This window comes from Cynoglossus semilaevis, chromosome 15 (genome assembly GCF_000523025.1).
Source record: "Cynoglossus semilaevis isolate Cse_v1.0 chromosome 15, Cse_v1.0, whole genome shotgun sequence".
NCBI classification, from domain to species: Eukaryota; Metazoa; Chordata; class Actinopteri; order Pleuronectiformes; family Cynoglossidae; genus Cynoglossus; species Cynoglossus semilaevis.
Window position 1 is genome coordinate 8,330,466 of NC_024321.1, and position 14,400 is coordinate 8,344,865.

Here is a 14,400-nt window from a genome sequence, read left to right on the forward strand (position 1 = left end):
TTGTTAAAAAAAAAGTTGCCTCAATTTAAGGGAGTTAAAGATGGCAACAGAGGTTGAGTGTGGAGTTAAAACTGTGGTCAATATTTAAATTTGTTCTTTTTTTCTTAAAGGCAGTCTTTTCTGTATCTACTCTAACTAGAGCGCCTACTATTAACGACTGTTGAGCATTTATCAACAGAAGCACAACTCAAGTCTGTTGGTTTCCACTGCACCTGTTCAACCTGAAGTACATCATACTTTGAAGAAAATATTTTCCTTGAAAAGCACTGACTTCAGCCTCAGGTCGGAGCTGCCAGGCAGTAAACCCAAGGGAATGTTGACTGACTATAGGACGACTTCACAGGCAGCTGTCCCTGTATTCTACACGCCAATGTTAAGATGCACAGTGATGACCAAAATCCACCGACTCTATGAGGCTAAATGTCGTATGTTCTTGTTGTTAACATTTCTCATTAATAATAATTCCAACATTTGGATGAGTCACACGGTCTTTCTGCTCCAGCAATTTACAGGAAAAAGGTCATAGTAATATAATCCACAGCCGTTGTGCTTGTTACCACTGTCAGTGACATCGGGTTAAAAACAAAGCTCTCCAGACCTTTACATATTTTGAGCATTACAACACAGAAATCCAGTGCAAGGCAGGTAAGACTGGATGTGCTTGTTTATGGGGAGGGTGTGGAGGGTTAGGGGCTGGGGGGTTCACCTGTAGAAAACAGGGATTAAGACAAGACAATGGATAGACAGCAGGTCTACTGTTGTTACGGTGGCTCAGGTTGTCCTTGTTTTGTTTTGTAGCTTTTGAACTTCCCTTGACGTCTTTCACAAGTTTGCCATTAAATCTTCATCAAACTGAATGGACGGACTGCTCCTTCTTCTGCCATATCAAATGTTCCTTGCCTTTTCTGGAGGGAGGCAAAATCCAGGTGGTGGGAACAACTGTTTGGTGAGTCAAAGTCTTCTGTCTCCTTAAGATCAGACGTGTTCTGTTTGTGCACTGTGTTAAACCAAGCTGCTCGTCATCTTTAGGACGTCTAGCTGAAGACAGGACAACAAAGTAAACTGAAAAGAAATGTCACAGCCGTCAGTTCATCGTTGGTGATCGTCCTGTGATTAAAGCCAATCTTTCTGACAACACAGATAAACATTTGTGCGTGAGGTGATGGATGTCAACTGGGGTTCTTGGATGCTGCGGGCTCTGAGGACATGCCTGAAAAAAAGTCTGTTTCTTTCCATCACACTTTCAGTCCTGACCTGCCTGGTGATTTTTTATAACCTGTTGGGTCATGAGACAGAATTTCTACACAATTTAACGCTCCACCAGCGACTTGACAAGCCACCTTTGGCACCAACACCAACCACAGTTTCCAAAAATAATGATTCCATCGACGTTGAATTGTTGACAATGACGATCATCACAAAGCTGGAGTACGTGCCGAGAAAAGTGCCAGAAGAGAAGGAAGTAATGAAACTGGACCCTAATGTAAGTCTGATTGAGTTATTTAATTATTAGAAACCATTCAGAGCAGCTGTAGGTGGCGTTCCGGAACATATGTGGGCAGAGACTGAGAGAGTCTCAATCTGTGAATGGGTGTAGTAAGGCAACAATGAGTGGATGGACGGTGACATTATCTTCAACAGTAGTTCTATACATTGTGCTCTTTGTTTCTGTGGGTGATTTTATTGTCACTTTTCCCTGCAGTTGTTCTCAGTAATTCCACGTCACTATCTTCCACACATCAAGAGTCCCTGCTGGTATGAAGAGTTCTCGGCCAACCTCACTGTGAATCCATACAAGTGGAACCTTTTCCTTCTAATTCACCCATCCCTCAAAGATGTATTTCAAAACCTGTGGGAAAACTTCGACCAGCACTTACACAGCGTAGGAGACAAGAAGTACCGTTTGCGCTGCTTGCCATACTTTTACATCATTGGCCAACCAAAGTGTGGCACAACCGACTTATATCGTAGACTGAAGCAGCACCCAGCCCTCCGATTCAACCTGTACAAGGAGTACCACTGGTGGCCCAGTTTACACTATGGTAAATGATCGGGCAGTTGATGCAGTGTATTGGGTTGTTTCTATTTACATGATGCGTCAGTTATATGTCACCCTACGGTTAGTGTTCGACGTGTCACAGCATTTTAAGACTGTTATTCAATACAATGACTTATCTGATCAGTCTATCATTCAACTACTGTGGTGTTCATACAGGTTATGTTGATTTGAATACCAGATGCTCAAAGTTTCCTGTTACACATTATTTGGATCTGTTCGACATGGCATCACACAAAATCCAAGAAAGCATCAAAGTCAATGCGATTCTCGACCAGCAAGCGTTGAAAATCACAACAGGTAATTACGTGTGTGGGTGTGTGTATGTGTATGTGTGTGAGGGAGAGAGAGTGAGAGCGAGAGAGAGAGAGAGAGAGAGTTCTGAGTATAGCTATATTTGTGGCAACATTTTTTTGCACAAATACCATTCTTGTGGCGACACATTGTCAGTGTGGGAACATTTTCAGGTCTAGTCGAAGTGATTTTTTGGGGGGATACATTGCATAGGTGTGTGAGTGATCTTGTAGGTTGACATGGTGCATGGAACAACAAATTTGATATGCCAAACTTGTCTTTCATTGAATAAAAACATTATAGGAGATCACCTTGAGCTTAAAAATAAAATATATTTTATATACAGTATATATATATATATGTATATATATATATTTCAATAGAACGGTAAATAAATTGTCATAAAACCATAAGCACATATCATAACTAATGAATATTGACAATTGTACAATGAGGTAATGATTTAACCTTTCAAACAAAATACATTTATATTGTCTGGGGTGCTTAAAAATGTGTTTAAATCTTTGCAGTTGATGCCACTTCCAGTGTCATGTCAAATAACAAAGGCTGGATCTCTGTCTACAAAGACTGGAAGGACTCAGACTTAAAGGTCATGACCCTGGACTTTATCTACAGAGTTAATCCCAAAGCAAAAATCATTGCTATACTAAGAGATCCAGTGGAAAGGTACTGGTCCAACCACCCACCTGTTGATCATCAGAAGAAGAAAAGAAATCTCATAGAGCTTTTATTCAAAAATTTTAATTCAAATGTTTTGGTTTTTTTTAACTTGTTTTTCAGACTTTATTCGGACTACCTGTACTTTAATTTGGCCAAAAAAACAGCAGAAGATTTTCATGTTGCGGTGATAAGGTCCTTACAGATGTATCAGTCCTGTTTCGCGGAGAACTCACTGCGTTATTGTGCCTACAACAGCATCCTCAACAAAGAATCACCGGTATGTTAATTAAAACTTGTGATGACTAACATTAACAAATACTCAGACAAAAAAAGCTTCTTTTTTTTTCTCTTCTTCGCACGCAGGTAAAGTTACATGAAGGAATGTACGTGGTTTACTTACTTGACTGGCTCAGCGTTTTCAGCAGGGACCAGATTCTAGTTTTACAGACGGAACAGTACTCAGCCCATATCAAAGAAAAAATGGATAAAGTTTTTGATTTTCTAGACTTGGGTATGTATAAAATCAACCCATCAGAAATATTTACCATATTTATCACAAAGGTAGAGATTTACATGCTGTTCAGTCACCGGGCTGTTTATGACAGGAGCTTGGTTTTATCTCCTGCATGAAACTTTGTATCACATTTACCTTACAGATCCTCTCTCAGAGCAACTGGAAACAAACATGGTCCATATGTCTCGAGCAAACACTCGGAGCAAAGCAGACCAAGCTGCGGGTCCAATGCTTCTAGCTACAAGGGTTCTTCTTAAATTATTTTACCATCCATTTAACCAAAAACTTGCAAGTGTGCTGGATGACAAGAACTTCCTCTGGAGCAAATCTGAAGAGGCCTAGGTTTGGACTAAATGTATGAATAAGATTAAAATATTTTAATAACCACAAAAATGTTTGTGTGTCCTCAACTTTAGTATTTAGATATAAATAAAATATATAACTTTGTGGTGAAGTTTTAGCTAAATGATTTTAGCTAAATGAATTCTGGGTTGAAATAATATTTGTTGATAAGGTTCTCACTCATATTTCTGCCACCCTTGATAAAATATGGTGAAAGTTATATAAGGGCTACATGTCTAATTCTTCACTAAAGTCATCCTACATATCTGTTTGATCGGAAAAAACTTAACGAAACTGCAACAAAGTATGATGTTATAAATTGTTATACCTCGTTGAGAAATAAGATGGGCGGGTTTCGAATTCCCTGCACATACGTGTAGTAGTTTGAACGTTAACAACAACGTGTTCCTGTTTAGGAATCAGTCAGAGGTTGGCGCTAAAATACATATTACAACCCTAGCACTCAGGTGCTGCTATGGGGCTTCTTTAAGTATATCATAATTTTGTGATACGTTTGCAAAAACACAACCAATTCGTTTTACAAAATGTCGCAGCAGCTATGTCTGTTTAAATTGGTTTAAAATACACTTTTGAACATTTCCTATGCCTCACCAGTTGGTGGCGGTGGTATGCAAGTGGTTTCCTCACTTTGTCCACAAAATAGAAACAATGAAGAAGGACGAGGGGAAACATGAAGACCGGTTATGACGTTTGTTTCCTGGAGCGCGCTGTCTACAGTGTCGTTGTATCGGAGTAATTCTTTTGTGGTTGTTGTGCATTAATTTATTGAAGATGTACGATCAGGACGAAGGTGAGTCCCCCTTATGTAAGGCGTAGGTTTAATCAGCTGCTAAGGTTAGCTCACAACTAAAGAGCATTCTAATTTGGCTAAAAAACAGCTAATGCTAATGGAACGGCGCATTGTTTGAGCTAACGGGCTAACCAACAGAACAGCAGACACAACTGTACTCTGCTGTACTCGCCACCACCAGTTAGAACTGAAGAAGCCTCTGGGATTAGAGGTGAAACGTCTTCTTTTAGAAAATTCACGTCCAGTTGCCTAACAGCTTTTTAAAACTTGGCCATGACCTGGATGACTGAGAATCTTCATAGACAACAGTAACAACTAAACCTTCTACATTTAATATGTATATATTGATAATAAACGGTTTTCAGTAACAACAGAGTGTCGTCGTTGAGAAAAAAGGCAATGCGCACTTGAGTACAATGTTAGTCGTATTAATACATTAACCTAAATATTGAATTAAATTAGTGCAACAGCCATTGACAAGGTAGCAACCTGTGTGTAGTGTTTTGGTGACTAGTGATAATTAACCTCCACTTGTTTATCTACTCCATGTGTATATTCAGCGTAACCTTTCGCATAAAATTATATTTTAGCGCAGATACTGATCTATTTTGGTACATTTATTTATCAGATAATCAGTATGATGAAGACGAAGATGAAATCACTCCAGATCTTTGGCAGGAAGCTTGTTGGATCGTCATCAGGTAGTTTTATAAAGATGATTAAGCAACAAATTGTTTTATTATGCATTTTTCAAAATGTAATTTTAAATCCTCTGTTCTATTTCTCAGCTCATATTTTGATGAGAAAGGTCTGGTGCGACAGCAGCTGGACTCATTTGATGAGTTTATTCAGATGTCAGTTCAGAGGATTGTGGAAGATGCTCCACCCATTGACTTGCAGGCAGAAGCACAACACACATCAGGGGAGGTGGAGGAACCGGTGAGCATAACTTAATAGATTATGGAGTTTTGAAAATAATGATTTTTGGTTTGGTTGTATCTCCTGTGACATCATCACTGACATTTATTTTGGGTTACAGCCCCGTTACCTTTTGAAGTTTGAGCAGATTTACCTGTCAAAGCCAACACACTGGGAAAGAGATGGAGCCCCATCTCCGATGATGCCCAATGAAGCCCGACTACGAAACCTCACGTACGTGTCATACTGGCATTTCTCTTTCACTTCATGGTTTAGGACAGTCTTGCACATTTTGTTCTTTTATATTTTTTTTACATGCTCACTCCTCCCTGTTTTCTCCATATTGTGTGACCTATTGCTCCACAGTTACTCTGCACCACTTTATGTTGACATCACCAAAACAATAATAAAGGAAGGCGAAGACCAGCTGCAGACGCAGCACCAGAAAACTTTCATTGGAAAAATTCCAATCATGCTTCGTTCCACGTACTGCCTACTGAGTGGCCTGACTGACAGAGACTTATGTGAGCTTAACGAGTGTCCGCTGGACCCCGGAGGTTATTTTATTATCAACGGCTCTGAGAAGGTGAGCTCTGACGTTATGCTGCAACAGTGAAATGTCATTGTTTGAGTTTTTGGTGGAACACGAACCATAATTTAGTTATTTTGGTACACCTCCTTAAAAATGGTAATTCAGACTGATAAATAAGTGTGGTGTTATCAATGAGAAACTTTTGATGTTAAAAGTTCCAGATGAAGTTATTGATGTCCAGAACATGATGAGGCATCAAAAACAGTGCTGCAGCTGCACCAGTAAGAAAGAGCTAACAGTCTGTGTTGTTCATTCAGGTGCTTATTGCCCAAGAAAAGATGGCAACAAATACAGTTTATGTCTTTGCCAAAAAAGACTCAAAGTATGCGTACACGGCAGAATGTCGGTCCTGTTTGGAGAATTCATCTCGACCCACCAGCACTATTTGGGTCAGCATGATGGCCAGAGGAGGACAGGTGAGTGCTGAAATCCCTGTGTAAAGGTAAAGGTATCAGCATCCTGTCTGTCGTATTATTATTATTTAACACATGAAATAATTCCAGGGAGTGAAGAAGAGCGCAATCGGCCAGAGGATTGTTTCCACGCTGCCGTACATCAGACAGGAAGTCCCCATCATCATTGTGTTTCGGGCACTTGGCTTTGTCTCAGACAGAGACATTCTGGAACACATCATCTATGATTTCGATGACCCTGAGATGATGGAGATGGTCAGCGTCACTATCTATGAACTACTGGCTCCTATTTAGGAGATTTCTTTTTGTGATTGTCCTAATGATGTTCACTGTGTTCCCAGGTTAAACCATCTCTTGACGAAGCGTTTGTGATTCAGGAGCAGAACGTAGCATTAAACTTTATCGGTTCCAGGGGAGCAAAACCTGGAGTTACAAAGGAGAGACGTATAAAATACGCCAAAGAGGTTTTGCAGAAAGAAATGCTGCCACATGTCGGAGTCAGTGACTTCTGTGAAACTAAGAAGGCATATTTCTTAGGGTGAGTGTTTGCATTTGGGACACATTGTTGCAACTGTAACATACAACGTATAACGCTCTGTTACTGTGTGTTATAGCTACATGGTCCACCGCTTGCTTCTAGCTGCACTCGGTAGACGAGAACTGGACGACAGAGATCACTATGGAAACAAGAGGCTGGACCTCGCCGGACCACTGTTGGCTTTCCTTTTCAGGGGGTAAGGCTGTCAATGTTTTGTTTTTATCTTTGCACAATAAGTATTTTAAATATAATACTTATGATTTGAGGTGGAACTAGAGAGGTATTCTGATAATCTGATTAGTCTTTTGTTTATAATAAGTTTATACATAATTAAGATATTATTTGCATAGTAATATTTGTCATCCACATTTGGCAGCATGTTCAAGAACCTGCTGAAGGAGATCAGAATCTACGCTCAGAAGTTCATTGACAGAGGGAAAGACTTTAACCTGGAACTCGCCATCAAAACCAGAATCATCTCTGATGGACTCAAATACTCCCTCGCCACCGGGAACTGGGGTGACGTAAAGAAGGCTCACCAGGCCCGAGCAGGAGTGTCACAGGTGACGGCACCTATCTGTAGAAATGCACACAAACGCATACAAACAAACTCCCTGTAAAAACTCAAACCTCTTTTTCTGTGTTTAGGTGTTGAACCGTCTGACGTTTGCGTCCACTTTATCTCACCTGCGTCGAGTCAACTCTCCTATCGGCAGAGATGGAAAACTTGCAAAGCCTCGACAGTTGCACAACACCCTGTGGGGAATGGTGTGTCCAGCCGAGACACCCGAGGTAAAGAGCAAACATAAAACACGGTGACCTCACAACAAAGGCACAAACCCACAGAGTTGATCTTTAAACACTCTATTCCTTCAGGGTCACGCCGTAGGTCTGGTGAAGAATTTGGCGCTCATGGCCTACATCTCTGTAGGTTCTCAGCCTTCACCCATCCTCGAGTTCTTGGAAGAGTGGAGTATGGAGAACCTGGAGGAGATCTCACCAGCTGCCATCGCAGAGTCAGTCAATTCTCTAATCAACAGATGAAATAATCTTGGTTTAATAACAAGTCAAATTACAGTTTGTTTTATTTATAAACTGACTTTGTTTGTACTATTGTTTCAGTGCAACAAAGATTTTTGTGAATGGTTGCTGGGTCGGAATCCACAAAGATCCCGAGCAGCTGATGAACACACTGCGTAAACTAAGGCGACAGATGGACATCATCGTCTCTGAGGTAAAAACCAAAACCTGACCATAAACCAACACTAATAAAGACATGTCTAATACTTGTTATATGCAGGCTTGTTTTTATCAGTGTAAACCACATCTTTGTGTTTGTTTAATAAAGTAGTCCATTAAAAAAACGTTTTTCCCAGGTGTCAATGATTCGAGACATCAGAGAACGTGAGATCAGAATTTATACGGACGCAGGACGAATCTGTCGGCCTCTGCTGATTGTTGAGAAACAGAAGTTGCTGCTGAAGAGAAGACACATCGACCAGCTAAAGGAACGGGAGTACAACAACTACAGGTGAGACGTCGTTTAGCTGGTCCTGCCACTGATATTCAAGCAACCTGTTAATCAAATCTTGTTAAACTAATCTTTCAGATCCAGTACCACTTTATTGTTGTGATTGTTGATTTCTCATGTTCTCTTTCTAAATATGTCAGCTGGCAGGACCTGGTAGCGAGTGGAGTGGTTGAGTACATTGATACTTTGGAGGAGGAGACGGTGATGCTTGCCATGACCCCTGATGACCTCCAGGAGAAGGGTGTGGCCTACTGTTCCACATACACTCACTGTGAGATTCATCCATCTATGATCCTAGGAGTGTGTGCTTCCATCATTCCCTTCCCTGACCATAACCAGGTACAACTGCAGGGTGGCGCTAAAACTTTAAGGAATTGGAATTCTTTGTGTCTCGGTGCGTCAGTGAATAGATTCCTCTTTCTTTAGTCTCCCAGGAATACGTACCAGTCTGCTATGGGTAAACAGGCCATGGGCGTTTACATCACCAACTTCCATGTTCGAATGGACACACTGGCTCACGTCTTGTACTACCCCCAGAAACCACTGGTCACTACCCGATCCATGGAGTACCTTCGCTTTAGAGAGCTGCCTGCAGGTGAAGAGCACTTAAATGTGCTGTTGAAGCACAGATGTGCAATATATAACATGAAGATTGAATTTTAACATTTTTTTTCTTTTTGTTTTATTCAGGCATCAACTCCATTGTGGCGATTGCATCGTACACTGGATACAACCAGGAGGACTCTGTGATCATGAACAGGTCGGCTGTGGATCGAGGTTTCTTCAGGTCAGTGTTCTGTATTTTTTAATTTTTTTCTGCAGGTGAAGATGCGTGATGGGACAACTCTATAAAATCACTGTGTTGCTGTTGTGTTGTCATGTTATAGATCGGTTTTCTATCGGTCCTACAAAGAGCAGGAGTCAAAGAAAGGCTTTGATCAGGAGGAGATCTTTGAGAAGCCAACACGTGAAACCTGTCAGGGTAGGAACTTGGTTTGTCACCAAATTTAGAGTCTGTGCTTAATACATTAGTGTAGATGGAACATCACATTATGGGAACTGAATAAATGTAATTTCAGGGATGAGACACGCCATATATGACAAACTGGATGATGACGGACTGATTGCACCTGGAGTCCGTGTGTCAGGCGAGGACGTGATCATAGGTAAGACTGTGACGCTGCCTGAGAACGACGACGACCTCGACAGCACTAACCGGCGCTACACCAAGAGGGACTGCAGTACTTTCCTCAGAACTAGTGAAACTGGCATCGTGGACCAAGTGATGGTGACGCTAAATCAGGAGGGCTACAAATTCTGCAAGATCAGAGTGAGCGATGGCAGAATCGCAATTGACAGAACACTTGAGATCTCATCTGTGTTCCCTGTTGTCTGACCATCTAACTTCTGCTGCAGGTTCGTTCTGTTCGAATTCCTCAAATTGGAGACAAGTTCGCCAGTCGACACGGACAGAAAGGAACCTGTGGGATTCAGTACAGACAGGAGGTCAGCTGGTTGGCTGGTCAGTTGATTAAATAGTTAAGAGATTTGTTGCTTGACATTTATTTGTTTTTGTTGAAGGACATGCCTTTCACTTGCGAGGGAATTACACCAGACATCATCATCAATCCTCACGCCATCCCATCCAGAATGACAGTCGGCCATTTGATCGAGTGTTTGCAGGGCAAGGTAACCAATCTGAACCAATCACTCTGTGAATTAAATGCCAATGAGTGGAAACTGTGCGAACAAGTTTTTCTTAAATTTATAGTTGTTTTTTTTTTTGGTGGAAACTGTGCGAACAACAAGTTTTTCTTAAATTTATAGTTTTTTTTTTTTTTTGCAGGTTTCTGCAAACAAAGGTGAGATTGGAGACGCCACTCCTTTTAATGACGCTGTCAACGTGCAGAAAGTTTCTAACTTGCTAGCTGAGTATGGATATCACCTGAGAGGAAATGAGGTCAGCACAGAGCTGTTCACTGTGATTGTATAATACTGTCGACAGATGAACTTATTGGAGTTTTGATCTCTCCTCAGGTTCTGTATAATGGCTTCACTGGGAGGAAGCTGACGTCACAGATCTTCATTGGTCCAACATATTATCAGCGTCTCAAGCACATGGTGGACGATAAGATCCACTCCCGAGCCAGGGGTCCAGTTCAGATCCTGAACAGACAACCAATGGAAGGACGTTCACGGTCAGTCTCAGCTCTCTCTGTTTCTCAGCGTCTCTTTCTCAGGTCCCCAAGCCAATCATCCCTGTTTTAATCTTTTCTCCCAGTGATGGCGGTCTGCGTTTTGGTGAGATGGAGCGTGACTGTCAAATTGCTCACGGTGCTGCTCAGTTCCTCAGAGAGCGTCTCTTTGAGGCATCGGATCCTTATCAAGTCCACGTGTGTAACCTGTGCGGACTGATGGCCATCGCCAATACGAGGACACACACGTACGAGTGTCGAGGCTGCCGCAACAAGACACAGGTCAGACGTCCAATCAATAATCCTTAATTAGAAAGCAACCAGGTAAATGCAGTGAATGTTTACTAACACTTTTGTCTCATTCTCAGATCTCGCTCATCCGGATGCCGTACGCCTGTAAACTCCTCTTCCAGGAACTAATGTCAATGAGCATCGCCCCTCGGATGATGACATCATAGTCTTTTTCAGCCAATAAGCTGGATACGTCCTGACATCATCAGTGGAAAATAAAATTGTTTGTTTCATCAATTTCTTTTTATAAAAGTAGAATAAACAGCTTTTCTTTATTGGGTCGCAGGATTTCATTTATATTTTGTTATGGACAAGGTCAGTCATACAAATATATACAGACATAATTCTAAAGCAAGTCTAAAAACTACAAAATATATTTAACTCCATCGGTTTTTTTTCTTATTCTTTTTGTTTTATTAATTCAACATGGCTTTTGGATCAGTATTGGGTACCAGTTGATACTCAAAGGCCAGGTGGAGTTGGAAAGATGATTAAATCTTAATTTTACTTATTCTGTTTGTTTTATTAATTCAACATGGCTTTTGGATCAGTATTGGGTACCAGTTGATACTCAAAGGCCAGGTGGAGTTGGAAAGATGATTAAATCTTAATTTTATCACAAACTTACAGCACAGACTGGGAAAATAATTAATTTTTTTATTTAAAAAAAAAACTTCTGTAAAAGTAAAGTATTTCACAGTATTTTTTTATTTTAAAATACTTCTGTAAAAGTAAAGTATTTCACAGAACATCCTTAACAAGATCCATGGAAGTAAATCTGTATATCTATTTGTATACAGTGAGTAGCAATGGCAATCGAAAGTGTCCATTTATTTCTGATATTTAGAAACAAAGGCTGAGAGCAGGTCTCTGTATGGAGTATCTGATCGACTAGTTTGAAGTCTCAGGAATCTGTGAACTATTTTAGAATGAAGAAAGAGGTTGTGACCAAAGCCGATGATACTGGAAGCAAACCAGTAAAGCGCCATGGACTGTGGGCAAGGTCAGAGAGAAGGAAGGTTAATATATACGTCTTTTTCTTCCAAAACTTGAATGAGAAAACACCACAATCACAAAGATCCTTACACATTTTTCTGAATAAGATAAACAGCCATATTACGTTCAACTTCATTAGTATTACTAAAAAAGGACTAATGATATCCAACAGTATCTGATGCTTATTTCTCAACACGTTCCCATTACATTCTTTAACTAAGCAATTGGTGAAACTGGTATTGAGACAATTAACACTAATTAAAAGTAAAACTATTTTGAGTTCCAATACTTGAATTCAAGGAACTATTAAATGCTAATTCCCAGAGACTGTCATTCAGTTTCAACTGAGCCATCCACTCATGTGGCCCTAACTATAAGATCAGAACCTCTACTGATTGAGGACATTGGAAACAGTCTTAACATGAGTCTAGACTTAGAGGGAACAGGTCCTGGACTTACTGAGGGGACTGTGGCAGCAATGGGGATCATCAGGACTGAAAATCCTCTGATGAAGTATAACACCATTCGTCGAAATCGTGTCACCTGACTCCTCTGGAGAGCAAAAAACTAGAAAAGGTGAAGACAGGAAGTGAGCAGAGGACTGAGGTCAGAGGACTTAATATTTGGTGTCACACTTACCTCTACAATAACCAGGTTTATAATACCCAGACAGACTGGAAGGATCCAGGTGGAGTCAGGTATGGTGAGGTCAGGGAACCAGAGAGAGCCCCCTGTTGCTAGATCACTATGTACCACTGCAGAAGATACAAACAGGTGTGAGATTCGGTCCTAGAGTGATGCTGACTGTGGTATTAACTGTGGCTTAAACTCTCACCAGACTGATCCATACTCAGGTTCCTGAGGGCCAAACTTAGGCTGATCCAAAGTGGCAGCTGAACCCAGACCAGTACACTAGTTTTAAACGGATGACAGTTTTCTCTGATGTAGAGTTCAGACACAATCCGCTTTAAATTCTTCCGGAACTGAAACCTGAAGCAGTAAAAATATGTTAGCAAAATGCAATAATGACACAAATGACTCAGTTTGTCTTTTCTGATATTTTTTCAGTTAGTAAATTAGTAAATTAAAGATTTTTGTCTGTTCTGTTGATTGTAGATTACCGGCACTGTTTCTCTGTCCAGCCGGTCTGTTTTGCTCGTACAGAAATTTCATAGCTAAGTCTCTTTGACAGATCTGATATCTCAGCCTGCAGCACTTGAAGCTGGAAAAGTGCAGAAGAAAGCACATCATAATGAGATGAAACACAGATGATATTAGTCAGCAGTAGGGATGATCTCACCTTGGAGACAATGACCTGCTGATATGCTGCAATGGGCAGGGTGATGACCGTCCTGGCCGAAAACGTTGCTGCAACAATAGTCAGCCACCATGGCATCCCAGTTAATTGCTGGGTGCCAACAAGAAAGTGCTCACAAAGGTGTACCGGAGCCGAATGTGCCAGGCCTTCATACCAGCCTGATGTGACATCACTACCACCGACACCTGACGCCGCCCTGATCAATGAGTAACGACCACAGCCTGAGGGATCAACAAGTGCAATTGGCTTCCTGTTTCCAGCAAAACAACCTCTTCCAACATGAAGCTTCAGGAAGTGGAGCTTCAGGGCATTGCACTTTACCAGGTGTCCAACTCTTAGCATGATGACCTACCCCCATATACCTGAAAAGACCAATTTTAATGTAAAATTGATACCTGTTAAAAAACAAAGAAATGCACTGATATATAGTTCATAGGGTAAGAAAGTAAATATAATATAAACTGTAATACCTGTTTACGTCAGCAGGATGGATTTCTGGATCACAGACGCAAAATCATCCGTGTGTAAACGCAAATACACCTTTTAGACGCCAGCCTTAATAATTTTAGTCGGTCATAGTCCTTCATTCATGTTATTGCGACAAAAATACGTCTCTTACATTTAACGTCACCATTTTAGTCGGGCATCCAAATATGACGTCACGAAACGTACTACTTCAACCTGGGGAAATATGCACACTTTATTTTCAGGAAACTAGGAAACTTTATTAAACTCAGTCGTAGATAAATAATTAATTTTATGTTTGCAATCAAACATTTTTGTCTGATACTCTTGTAACGATGCCAATAAAGTGATTAAATTGTTATGTAAATTATTTATCGTGTTATTTGCTTAGATAGTTAAGTGGTTGTTGTCGCTGAGCTAAAATGCGTTTAAGTCTGTGCTTTAT

At 40.7% G+C, this 14,400-nt stretch overlaps 2 protein-coding genes across 2 annotated transcripts; one reads left to right on the forward strand and one right to left on the reverse strand.

The window, feature by feature from the left end:
- The first annotated feature begins 4,545 nt into the window (after positions 1 to 4,545).
- On the forward strand, positions 4,546 to 11,451 carry polr2b (RNA polymerase II subunit B). Its single transcript, XM_008326790.3, has 25 exons — positions 4,546 to 4,698; positions 5,327 to 5,399; positions 5,487 to 5,637; positions 5,738 to 5,850; positions 5,983 to 6,202; positions 6,466 to 6,624; positions 6,712 to 6,876; positions 6,963 to 7,159; positions 7,236 to 7,355; positions 7,536 to 7,722; positions 7,808 to 7,951; positions 8,036 to 8,175; positions 8,282 to 8,393; positions 8,536 to 8,690; positions 8,831 to 9,029; positions 9,117 to 9,285; positions 9,381 to 9,477; positions 9,578 to 9,672; positions 9,770 to 10,020; positions 10,107 to 10,196; positions 10,272 to 10,379; positions 10,537 to 10,650; positions 10,728 to 10,888; positions 10,972 to 11,167; positions 11,254 to 11,451. The coding sequence occupies exons 1-25, from the start codon at positions 4,680 to 4,682 to the stop codon at positions 11,341 to 11,343; spliced, it is 3,525 nt and encodes a 1,174-aa protein (XP_008325012.1). The 5' UTR covers positions 4,546 to 4,679; the 3' UTR covers positions 11,344 to 11,451.
- A 431-nt stretch (positions 11,452 to 11,882) lies between these two features.
- Positions 11,883 to 14,294, reverse strand: cox18 (cytochrome c oxidase assembly factor COX18). The gene is made up of 7 exons (XM_008326791.3): positions 13,961 to 14,294; positions 13,473 to 13,852; positions 13,294 to 13,394; positions 13,008 to 13,162; positions 12,812 to 12,927; positions 12,632 to 12,739; positions 11,883 to 12,168 (listed from the first exon to the last, which is right to left on the reverse strand). The coding sequence occupies exons 2-7, from the start codon at positions 13,830 to 13,832 to the stop codon at positions 12,007 to 12,009; spliced, it is 1,002 nt and encodes a 333-aa protein (XP_008325013.1). The 5' UTR covers positions 13,833 to 13,852; positions 13,961 to 14,294; the 3' UTR covers positions 11,883 to 12,006.
- Between the last annotated feature and the right edge of the window lie 106 nt (positions 14,295 to 14,400).